Source organism: Drosophila pseudoobscura, chromosome 2 (genome assembly GCF_009870125.1).
Source record: "Drosophila pseudoobscura strain MV-25-SWS-2005 chromosome 2, UCI_Dpse_MV25, whole genome shotgun sequence".
Taxonomy (NCBI): Eukaryota; Metazoa; Arthropoda; class Insecta; order Diptera; family Drosophilidae; genus Drosophila; species Drosophila pseudoobscura.
In genome coordinates, this window is record NC_046679.1 from 15,368,111 (window position 1) to 15,380,382 (window position 12,272).

At 48.6% G+C, this 12,272-nt stretch overlaps 1 protein-coding gene across 7 annotated transcripts in view; it reads right to left on the bottom strand.

Moving 5' to 3' along the window:
• The window catches only part of heph (polypyrimidine tract-binding protein 1 heph), a 173,994-nt gene that overhangs the window by 8,556 nt on the left and 153,166 nt on the right, over positions 1-12,272 (bottom strand). For 5 of the 7 annotated variants that reach the window (XM_033383690.1, XM_033383681.1, XM_033383712.1 and 2 more), the window contains 4 exons: positions 6,984-7,313; positions 6,626-6,911; positions 6,175-6,368; positions 5,485-5,518 (listed from right to left, as the gene is read on the bottom strand). In XM_033383690.1, the coding sequence (XP_033239581.1) occupies positions 5,485-5,518; positions 6,175-6,368; positions 6,626-6,911; positions 6,984-7,313 (844 nt within the window). The remainder of the gene's footprint in view (positions 1-5,484; positions 5,519-6,174; positions 6,369-6,625; positions 6,912-6,983; positions 7,314-12,272) is intronic. The other 2 variants (XM_033383689.1, XR_004470272.1) reach the window with 2 other exon arrangements.

Genomic DNA, 12,272 nt, shown 5'->3' on the forward strand with positions numbered 1-12,272 from the left:
GTCGAAGCGTAGCGAAGCGAGCGGTGCGCTAACAAGTTACAAAAGTAGCAATGGAAATGCAGGTAGTACTCGCACTCGTAAATAGTGTGCCGAGGAGGAGCAGGAGCCAGCAGCGAGCAGCAGGACACACAGTTCAACAGTTGGCAGTAAATCCATTTTATACAGACGACTGGCTACCTGACTGACTGACTGGCTACGGCTCCAGCTCCAGCTACATCTCCAGCTATAGCGCTCCTGTGGCAGGGCATCCTCTGCAGCGTAAACTGCTAACTTGACTTATGCCAAACACCGAAAAATTTCGTTTTGCCAGAAAATTTCATAGCAACAATTGCTGGCAATAAGAAAGGCAGGCCAGACCTGGGACCTAGTGCTATATGCAGGTATTGGCAGTGGAGCGTATTGAATGCCAGGTCTTCATTCTCCTTCTCCCCCTGCCTCTCGCTCTCTCTGTTGATGCTGCTGTTGCTGCTGCACCAGTCACCAGCATAACTTGACGTCCAACGGGGCGTATGAGAAGCTGCCGGTTGCCATGCAAAGTGCCTCGAACCGAAACCACCCGGCGGCAGAGCAGAGCCGGCAGAAACGGCATCCGACAGACTTGATAATAATTTATTATCGGCTATATTTGCACTGGCATTGCGGCTGCCTCGAGGTTTCTGCTTTTTTTTATTCCTTCTCGGGCGGGTTTTTTTTCGGCTGCGCGACACTAACGTATGCAGACAGCGACGCCGACTCCGACTCCCAGATGGCCCATTAGTCGTGTGTTTGAGCATATTCTAGATGAAGAAATATGCGGCTGGTGCTGGCACATTAGCCCGGGAGTCTATAAAGTTTTGTGGCCGCCCAGAGATCGATGGGGATATGATTACTCTCTCCCACTTTATCCTTCGCATCTATCCCGTATCCCGTATCCCGTATCCCGTATCTATCTATCTATCTAATGGCAGAAATTAAATTTAAATTCCGTGCGGTTTCTTCCATTTAATCACGTGGGCTGTTTGTCACCTTTTGGCAACTAAAACGATTTGCCGGCTGATGGGAAAAGCATTGATATTCCGTTTGTACCGGCGGGCGGGCGGGCGGTCGGGCACTCTATCAAATTGCATTTCTGCCGCAACATGTAGCGCATAAAATTTTATGAAATTATTTGGCGCGCACACAGGAAATCACGCAGCAAGGACTCACTCGCTAAACGCATAAAAATTCAATTAAACACGTTTCCGCCATATTTTCGGCAATCATATAAATTTTTATCACGCCATTACAATTACGTAAGCGGATTACAGCGGCCAGAACATATGTCGATGGCTGTGTGGATTGCCCTGTTTCCCAGACTGATTAAGTTTTCTTTTATTGTTATGCAAAAACTGGCGAGACTCCCCAGTCCAAATCCAAATCAAACCCAATCCCATCCTCCCAGATCTCCAGATCGAATCGGAATGGATGTGTGTGTGTGTGTTTGGGTGGTTCTTGAGTGAGGAAGGGACTTTATTGAATGCTTGACAGCCTAAGCGGCATGTGTCAAGTGTCTAAAGAGCATGCCCCAGAGAGCCCCTGGGTCCTGGGCCTGGTCTCGATTGAGTCCTCCGTCCTCTTCTCTGCGTAGGCAACAAAGCGCTGTCAAAACTAATAAAATGTCTGTCTGCCGCCTGGGCACCGAAAGGGTTTTTGGGGCCAAACTTTTCCTGGGTTTTCCGTGTGTGCCTTTTTTTTTTGTGTTGGGAGCCACTGATGGCCAGATCAATCTAAACGCGCTGCCGTTTGAAGTGCCTTGTTTGTCTCGGGCGGTGCGTGGCACTCTTATTATTTGGCATGCAAACAGCTTTCAGGTGAGCAAGCAGCGAACCGCACAATGGCCCTGCAACCTCCCCCAGAATGCTTAGCGCCTTTGAGCTTGGGGCATGTTTGAAGTGCAAAATTTGCCACCTCCGCCTTGGCCGTGCCACGGCCTCACATGTGGAAATTGTTGTTACGTGTCCCTCCTGCGTGTTGCCATTAACATAACAAAAGCAGCCGTTTGCCATTTGCCATTTGCCGCTATGCCGCTTGCCGCTTGCCACTTGCCAGTTGCCAGTCGCTTGTTTGTCGTACAACCCGCCTCTTAAGTGTCTGTGCCACTGTCTGTCCCGTGTCTGCTTAGCTACTTGGAAATTCAAAGGTTATTACATAAAATTTTAGCTTGCCATTTGGCTGATTGCCCGACTCCAGCCCGAGTCCTGGCCCACTCCTGGCTGGGAGGCTGGGGGCAGCGATAGGGGCCGGGGCAGATGCCGTCAATTACACGCTGGCTGGCGAACAAGTTTATCTAAATCTATTGGCACTTCGTTGGCTCTCGCCTTGGCTGGAAAGGAGGCCAATAATAATACGCTTAACGTTCAACTTATCGACATCTCTGCCATGCCCTCTATCGTTCTTCTCGCTCTCGTTCTGGCTGTGCAACGGTGCGTATGATGTATCTTACTTTTGCTTCTTCTTTTTCTGCTGCTGTTTGCTGGAGCTGTTGCTGGAGCTGTTGCTCCTCCTCCTTTGGAGCGTTTAATCAGCAATCTAAGCTTTATTAGCAGTGCACTGGCAGCTGCCACAGGATGCTGGAGAGCTCCTGCTGGAGAGCCCCTGCTGTTGCACCCGACTAAGCAGTCTGCTGATCGGCTTTCCTGTGGCTCAGTTGCCCTAAGTCCCGCCCCGCAAGGAGGGACTGTCTGCGCCAGACCCCAATCCCCCGAATCGACAAACAACGGACACTTTTTAAGCAATTAATACGTTTGGCAAATTTTTGCTTACTCCGAGCGATAAGGCCCCCCCACTCCCCCCTCTCCTCGGCTCCCTTGCCAAACTGCTGACAGAATGCAATGCAATTTGTGCGTCGTAAATATAAATCAAAGGCAAACGAGGGCCAGGTTAAGGCAATCGGCTTAAACCAACGACCGATTACTGCACCCCAGTCCTGGACCGAGCCAGTGCCTGGCTGCAGCCCCCACTGACTCGTCCGCCCCCTGACCCTTCTGCCCTACTGGACTCCTGCGGTGTGGTTGCGTTTGTTTGGCAAAAGTTTATATTTGGGTATTTAAACTCAAATTAAATGCATTTGCATGCAAACAAAGGGTCCTCTCGAAGGATGAGAGCCGCATTCACATGAGTGTGTCTGTATGGGGGAGTGTATGTGTGTGTGTGTTGCCACAAACAAACCGTTTTGTGTCACCAGAGACAAAGGTAGTCACAGAGAGAGCCAGAGAGGGAGAGGGAGAGACTTAACATTGTTGCTGCTTCTTCCCCCTCCTCAGAGAGTCCTGGCATTGTGCATACACACGCACACACTCGAAAAATACACCAGAGAACTGTGGCATTGTGGAAGGGCTGGAGGTTGGGTTCTTGTTTCTGTTGCGGCAACAAAATCCATTATGCTGCAATTATGCGCCACACTCGGCTGCAGAGAGAGAGAGAGAGAGATGGCCCCCAGATACGAACATTCAACAAAAACTTGCACAATCGATGTATTTTGGTAATTAAATCAAGTACATAACGGACGAATGCTGAGCCACAGCCAGAGTCAGAGCCAGGGCCAGGCGCAAGTGAAAAGTCAAGTGGAAATCCTGTAAAATAATAAAACCAGCCACATCGCACACACCCACAAGACCGAGGAAGGGAGGGGGCTATACAGCAATTCAAACAGCAAACCCCATTAACTTTACAAAGTTAGTTAAATTCATTTGGCAAACAGACGACAGACGACAGACAACAGACGCAGAGGCAAAAACCAGCAAAGAGACAGAGGAGCTCCAGAATTCCAGGACCCCTTCGACTCGTAGCCAGCCAAGGAAGCAGCCGAACCTACTACGAAAAGTCACAAGTAAATTTTATTTCAATTGTAAAAGCCAGCAAAAACTACAACACACTGCGATTGTGTGTGGAATAAAAGGAGGATATATGGTAGAGGGTGGAAGGTGGAAGGTAGAAGGAGGAGCAGGACAGACCACACACACACACAGAGAGAGAGAGAGAGACACAGAGCTACAATGGCGACAGCAACAAGCGCAATGATAACTAAATAAATGGACATTTTTATAGCTATGCACTTCCGCACTCAATCTTTTGTGCTGCCACTGTGGCAGTGTGTGTGTGGCAGGATGAGCACATGTTAAAGCATGTGTTTTGTGCATGCATTTTAGCCCACACTCTGGCCCCGGGGGCCCAACAATGGGGCGAGCGTAGAGCGGAGAGAGCCCAAGCCACGAGCACACACTTAATTCATGTAATTTTACACAGGCGCAGGCACGGACACAGACACAGACACAGACACAGCCAGGAGGAAGAGCGTGTGTCGTAGAAGCAACAAGCGGATGCACAAGTGGCGCAGAAGGAGCCCGAGTGGGTGCCGCTCCTAGCCCCGAGTGCGGTTTCACTTGTTGCCTTGTTGCCAGAAGCATGGGTCGGAATGCCCCTTCCCTGTTCCGTTTTTAATATATGTATATGACGTTGGAGTGGAATGGTACGAGTATTTTCATTGTTTTACAATATGTAAGCAGAACTTATGACTGGCTAAACGTCAGAGGGACTTCCAGCTGGACCCACAACTATTTCAATTTCGAGCTGCTGGAGCCAGACGGATTTGCTGGCCCCTGCAGCTGGCAAAAAGCTATTAGAAAGCCATTTGTTGCTGGCTTTGGCCGGTCGCTTTCCATTTGGCAATACAATAAATACTGGCACAGTGCATGCACCCGCCTCGCCCCACCCCCGAAACCCCACTCAAATGGGCTTTATGGCCTGATCGAGGAACACAATCCCGCAACTCCTGGGGGAGATTATGGGCTTTCGGCTAACCCAGTTCCTAGATGGTTTCGATCGCTCTCTGAGACGAGAGTTGGGGGAGTACTGCGGGGGACACCTCCGCTGGCAGATGCATTTTATGTGCATGTTCCGCTCTTCGCACTTTTTTTTTTTGTCAGCTATTGCTTTGTTGCCCCTGTCCACCATCAGCCTCCCTCCTTCTGCTCCTCCGCCTGCTCCCACACATATAAATAATTCATGGCACTTTTGCTGATTGCACGTAAATGGCGTAAATGCCAAACGGAAGCGGAAACAGAGAGAGAGAGAGAGAGAGCAGCAGCCACTGTGAATTTTTGGTTTTCTTTTTTTTTTGGCCTTTGGGCAGACATTTCACTCGACTCTCGGTCCGTAGTACAGTGTAAATTCAATGAATAATCAAGTAAACTACTTATAAATTGTTCAAGGAGTGTAAATATATGGGGGACACGTTGTGTGTGGCTAGAGATAGAGTCAAAAGGTGGTAGAGGGCTACAAAGGAGAGGCAGAGAGAGAGATAGAGGGAGAGAGAGAGCTAAGAGATACTTTGGAACGAGTTCTACGATATCCATCTCTGCCCCCCTGCGCCCACAAGACAACGGAAACATAAAAATTAATAAAGTATTGCGGTTCTTTTTTTTTTGGTTTTGGTTTTTTTTGTTTTGTTTTTATGTGCAGACGTACCAAAGAGGGTAAAGAGAGCATCAGGCGTGACCATCTACAGAGAAAAAAGAGAAAATAGAGAGTTTTGTCGTCAGTTAGCGAGAGATTCGTTTTAGGTGTATTACAAATAAAAATACAAACAAAAGTAAACGATAAACAGTAGAGAAATCAATGACAAAATAACAAATTACAGATCAGATTAGGCCTTGGCCCAGAGAGAGAGAGAGAGAGAGAGAGCGAAAATAAAGAGCCGAAAAAGAGTCTCTCTGGCCCAAAGCAGGATTGCATACATTTTAATATATATTTGATACATTTTTTATTTAAAAGTTAATATTAAAATATGTGTGAAATGCGAGAAATCAAATAAACGCATTCGGCCGCACACTATTGGTATTTGCTTAACCGATAAAAGACGTGGAATGGAAAAAAATGTCAAAGGATTTTCAAATTAAAATGCAAATAAAATATGCGACAAATTTGGAAAAAACTCTATAAAAAAAAACACAAACAAAAAAAGGAATGGTATTTACGCAAACATGAAAGGCAAACTAATTGAAAGACTTTACGCATAAATATATCATATTTCAGTGTGAAAGAGAGTATGGGGGGGAGGGGGGAAGGGAGCACCCAAAGGAGAGCCCTGGCAGCGGTTCGGGACTACTTAAAGGTAGACTAGATGTAACCAAAAGAACGCAGACTGTTGCGACTCACCTCCTCATTTAAATTCGAGACGAGCAATACATTCGAGTAGCCGCGCATGGCCGGCGCGGTGGTCTGCAGGGCCCCGCTGTTGGCCAGCGAGAAGGCGGCCAGATTGGGCAGGGCGTTGCTGTAGCCGCCGGTCAGCTGTGTGCCCAGGCCCAGGGCGAACGGTGGCAGGACACCGGGAGCACCCAATCCATTGACTGCAAGACAAAGATACAGATCGAGTGTTAGTACGGGTAGTCCAAGGCTGTGCTGTGCAATGGTGTTGCATGCCACTTAAGCTCTACGGTCTAGAGGCGAATCGATAGCGAGTGTAAAGCCAGAAAAAACAGACTGAAACAAAGCATAGATATCTAGTGTGTGTGTGTGTGTATGCAGTGCTTGTGTGTGTGTGTGTGTGAAGCTCTTAGGAAAACATAAATGATAGAAAATCGGGAAAATGTTCCGTTCGTGTTACCTATTTTATCACCTGTTAGGGAGGGCCGCTGGCGGGCGGCGATCAGCAGCAGATCGTTGGTGTTCATCAGGCCGCCAGCGGTGGGCATCAGGTCGACGCCCGGCTCGCCCGGCGGCAGCGCCGGATTCGTGAAGTCGCGCGACTTGTCGTTGTTGTACTTCACGTTGAGGGCCGTCAGCTTGCTGTTGTCGATGCGGAGCGTGCAGCACCCGTTGTAGATGTTCTGTCCGTCCAGCAGGGACTTGGCGTGCTGGGCGGAGTTGGCGTCCGGATATTGGATGAGGGCCTAAAGGGGAACGTAAAGGAGAGCTTGTGAGTGCCGGCAACTCCTCTGGAGGGAGGGGGGAGGACCACTCACCTGGAATGAATTGTTTTTGGTGAAGGTGACGATCTTCAGCACCTTGCCGTACCGCTGGAATATCTGATGCAATATGTCCAGCGAGACCGGATACATCAGCGACTCGACAATCACCCGGAGCACGGTGTTGGGTCCGCCGGCGGCATTGGCCGCGTTCGTGTTGTTCCCGGCATTCACCGCACTGGTGTTGTTCTGCAAAATGCCCACGGCACTGCTGTTGCTGTCGCCGGAGTTGTTGGCATTGTTGCTGGTGGCATTGGCCGCGCACAGGGGCAGCGGAGAGCCGCCGGCCGGCGACTGGATGCGGTAGTCGCTCTGCCCCACCGAGTTCTGAAAGCAGAAGGAAGAACAACGAACCAAGATGATAAAGATGTTGAGTCAATTTACTACCCGGAAAACTTTTATTAGTTAAAGGCGCCAAAACTTTTGCGCATTAATCAAAGGAGCGAAAGGAGCGAACTTGCATTGCACAAAATTTATGCAGCAACCGACAAGTTTTCTTCTTTTTTTTTAACGCTTGTACTTGTAGAAGGGAAGAACACAACCAGGACACAACCAGGACACAGCCAGGACACAGCCAGGAATATGCTAAACGATGGTTTGAAGGAAGCGAGCGAAGCATACGGGAAGGAGGGACCCAAGCCCACATAAATCTCAATCAAAATCAATAATATCAAGTATCGTAATAATAAAAGGAAGCTCTGGGGGGGAGGACATGGAAGTGGAGGTGGAGACAGGAGTCTGCCGCTGACGAGGATGATGAAGGAGACGCCGAGATGGGTGGCTGCCAGACGAGGCTCTTAGGAAGTAAAAGAGGAAAAACTTCTTGCGTGGAAATATACACGTTCTATCGGAAAACAATTTAATGACATTCGGAAGTAAATTTATTCCTATTCGTGCTGAATTTTGATTCCGAAAATCATAACGTAAACACATTCGACCGCCCACCTGCCCAACCACCCAACCACCCACCCCATCGAGCCTTATCGTTCGTCCTTTGCGACGCGTTTTTTTTTCTTCCTTTTTTTTGTGCGTTTGTCAGCAGCAACAGGAGGAAAGCCTGAAGAAAGTGGAGAGCGGAAAGCGAAGGAAGAAACCTCTCTGGTCGCCATTGCCATCGTCAATCCTCCCCAGGCGTGCTATTTGTTGCTGCCTTCCTCCTAGATAAATTCCTCTGGCAGGCGAAACAAAGACAAGGACGACGTGAGCTCTGGCTGTGGCTGTGGCCCCTGCCTGTGTGAGCCTGCCTGCTTCAGGCTGTGGGCTATGGCCCTGCCAAAGTTTGTAAAAATAATAAAAATTGATTAGAATTGCCAGAGTGCTGTGTACGCTGTGCTGTGGCATGTTCTTTGCTCTGTGTGCGTGGCTAGACACGCCGTATCGCTGTATCGCTGTATCGTGTCGTATGTGGAATGTATAGCCCTAGCCCCTGCCCCTGCCCCTGCCCCAGCAACGATGATGCGGCTTCTTCATCTTCGATTGCCTTTCCTTCTCCTCCTCGAGATGCCTGTGGGAGACCCGGCAGTCCCTGGCCTGGCGTTGGAGTCTGCCGCTGCTCCTGCCGTTTCTGCTCCTGTAATTTGATACTTCACTTTGCCTGATTATTATGATGACGATGACGTTGATTGTGTAAAAATTGTAATGTAATTGTTGAGAAGCGTTTTGCCCATCTATTTCTTGCTTTCCATCTCCCACTCCCACTTCCCACTCGTGTGCGTTTGCGCTTTCCTTTTGGCCCTTGGTTTAAACTTGGTTAACATTAACTAGCTGTCAAGTGGGCAATTGCCAGGCGTTTAAGTACTCCGATAATTGTGCATAGCCTTCCTCCATTGACGACAAACGCAACATCCACCAAAGGACAGAGAATGGTACTTGAACTGGCACTGGGGCTGGGGCTGGGGCCCCCATCCTGGGGCTGCGAGAATGGTCAAACTTCCAGACAGTTTGTAGCTATTTATGGCTTTATAATAACCGCCATCCGAGCCAAAGGCAGGCATACACTCAGAGAAAAATGGCCTCACAACCAAACATATATTGCAATAAAATATTCAGTTTTAAAATACAAAAATTAGGAATTTAAATGGAAATTACTTTGATTTAAAAACAATTTAACATAAATTTTTGGAAAATATATTTTTTTTAAATATATTAAATATTTCCCTATCATGGCCCTAGTTTTCTCTGGGTGTACGAGTAGTGTTGGTCGTAGGTATTCTAATTATCTGACAGCATTTGGGGACTGGAGTCCAAAACAGGCACAGGACTAGGACTAGGGCTGGACTGGTGGCTGGGGGGCTGGCGGTTGAGGGGGGCTGGGTGGCAACCACAACCAGCAACATCATTAAACAAAGCAAATCGGTACCCGTCTGTGTGTGTGTGTGTGTGCGTGTGTGGAGTATGATTATGTATCTGTGTGTTTGCGTCGGTCTTTGCTTGTCGCGGTTTTGCCTGTTAATGAGTCAATTGTGTGTTTCCTCCTGGCATTGTCGGTGTTCGTAGTGTGCGTGGAATGTGGCATTGATTAGATATGTATTCAAACACCAACTAATACCAATAACCATGTACAAGCAACCACACACCCACACACACACACACACACACACACACACCACCACCACCACCACCACATTGTTATAATTTAATATGATTGAGAAGCCGCGCTGCCGCCGCCGCCGCCGTCGCCGCCATCCTTCCGTGCGATAATGCGGCATTTGATAAACCAAAATGCTTTGATAAGCTAAAAGTATCAGGCAACTGATAAGCACATTTATCGATCGCATCGCACCCCGTTGCCGGTGGGAAAATCCACACAAAGGAGACATATGTCCGCCCGAAAACTACAGAGGTACATCCCCCCCCCCGCCGAGGGGCAACCAATCCGAACCCCAACAAAATATAGAAATCTCCCAAAACTACTCGAAATATTCGCAGAGCGCAAACTTTTAGCAGCAATTGTTCTACGATTCTGATGTGACACTTTGTCGACGGTGCCTTTCCTTTTTTTTTTGCATAAGAAAATGGCTTGGCGGCGGAGGACAGGCGCCAAAGAATATCGAAGGTGCCTTTCGCCTGAAGTTTTGCATAAATATTTTTGTTTCCCCCCTTTTCCCGACCCCCTTTTTTTTTGGGGGGGGGGGAAAGTTTATTTTCATTGCAATGTCACACTGAGTGCCGCCTCAGCATCTTGGGCTGTCCTCGAGAGGAGGCAGAGTCGGCGGCGGCACACTTTAAACTGCATGAAGCACAGAGCCCTTTTGGGGGCCCTCGTCGTCGTCGTCGTCTCTCAGTCAAGCGAGCACTTGGCCGGGCTTAAGTGCTGTGGGCCAAGTTAAGAAGTAAAGCAGCTACAGCTCCTTGGCCACAGCTTCCTGCTGCAACCACTGCAGTGCCACAGCCACTGCATGCGTGGCAAGTTCGCCAAGGACAGCTCCTGGCCTTTTCGTGGCCAGAACCACGAGCGTAAAGCTGCAAAAGTGTAAACTTTTTTTGGCAACAACTCCTCGCACTCGCACTCGTAGTCGCACTCCGACAAGTTATGAGGTGGTTCTGTTCTGTAGTTAAGTTTTAAAGCTGAGCTCTGGATTATGTATTACTTTGCTGCGGTTGCCCACCAACGACAGAGCGAGTCGTTTATCTGCTTGCCCCAACAGGCCCTCCCCTACCCCCTTCTGCCCCTTCTGACTCTTTCTGCTGATGCTGCGTGGTTTTTATGGTCAAAAGAGGAGGGCGGGCGGAGGAGAGGATACCAAAGCCAGAAGGCAGCTTGACTGAAACTTGTGCAAAGTGCATGAAGCGGTTACAGTGAAAACAAAACAATATTTGTCTTATTTATGCAAAAAGGCAAACGAAAATAGAAACCACGTAAAATGTGTTAAAAGCCTTTTTGGCTTTCGAGAGGGACTCAGAGCCAAAGCCAAAGCCAAAGCCAGAGCCAGGACCAGGTCCATAAATAAATACGCAAAGCAGGAAAATCCGCTGCCTTGCCCAAAAACAAAGTAAATATTACTACACGGGGGGGGGGGGTGGGGGGGCATAGAAAAACAAAGAAAGGAAAAGGGAAAGCGGGAGAAAGGCAAACATGCATTTTGGGGCAAACCGTAATAGAAAACTAATCAATTCAATGAAAACATTGACATTCTAGCAGTAGGAAAAGTCAGTGCAAGACTCCACAGAGAGGGAGAGAGAGGGAGAGAGATAGAGATGTCTGTTGTCTGTCAGCGGAGGAGCCATTTCCCTCACTGCTGTCGGGCCCTCCGCTCACGTACTCCAAGATACTCCGAGGTACTCCGAGGTACTCCGCGGCACGACACGCGAGTGTGTGAAACAATGTAATTTAAATCCATTTTCAACACGTCACCAATCAAAATGGCAAAAAGCTTTCGCCTGCTACAAGCTACAAGTATAAGCAAATACAGCTCCTGCATCCTTCGCATAACTCAAAGGATCAGCGGGGAGGCCTGGCTGCCTGGCTGCCACCGCCACATACGCGGAATGCTGTTGCTCCTTCTGTTGTTGGGAAAACAATAAGATTAGCTTACTTCTCCTGCTCCTGCTGCTGCGAGTTCCTCCTTTGAGGATGGAGGCGCAAAAGTAAACGTGAAAATAAAATGGGAAAACAGAAAAGAAAAACACCAGCCACGCATAGAAAAATAAACAACGAGCGCACAGATACAAAGATACAGAGATACAAAGATACACAGATACGAGCTGCGTTGGCATATGTGAAGTTATTTGCCCCGTCGAAATCCTTTAACTGCAGACGCCTGAGAGTTAGACAAATAGCGTGCCAAAAGGAAAAGGCCCTATAAGCCTCAGTATCAGCTTCGGCTTCGACAACGACAACGACGACGACGGGCTGTCAGGACGACAGGAAGGCAGGACGACAGGCAGGCAGCAAATTAAATAAAACATTGAGGTCTCTGTCTCAGTCTCCGCTGAGCCCTGAGCCATCGGGGGAGCTCATATTATTAACACCAAATCAAATGGCGCCTGCAACTAAATATCCTATATATTCCCCATACACTCGTATAGACAGGACATTCGTTCTCCCTCTCTCTCTGTGGCTGTGATAAGCCTTTGCTAATCAGTTTGATCCCTTTTGTGGCTTAATCGCTTGACATTTGTATTAGTTTGGCCTCCAACTCGGGCCCCCCCCCCCCCCCCGCCGCCTCCCTTGTCCACCCACAAATGTCAATTGTGGTGAAAACTAATCCCACCTTCGTGTTCCATCCTAATTTAGCCCCTTCGTAGTCGGATCGGATATACCAACCATTAATTGACAATTGCTGT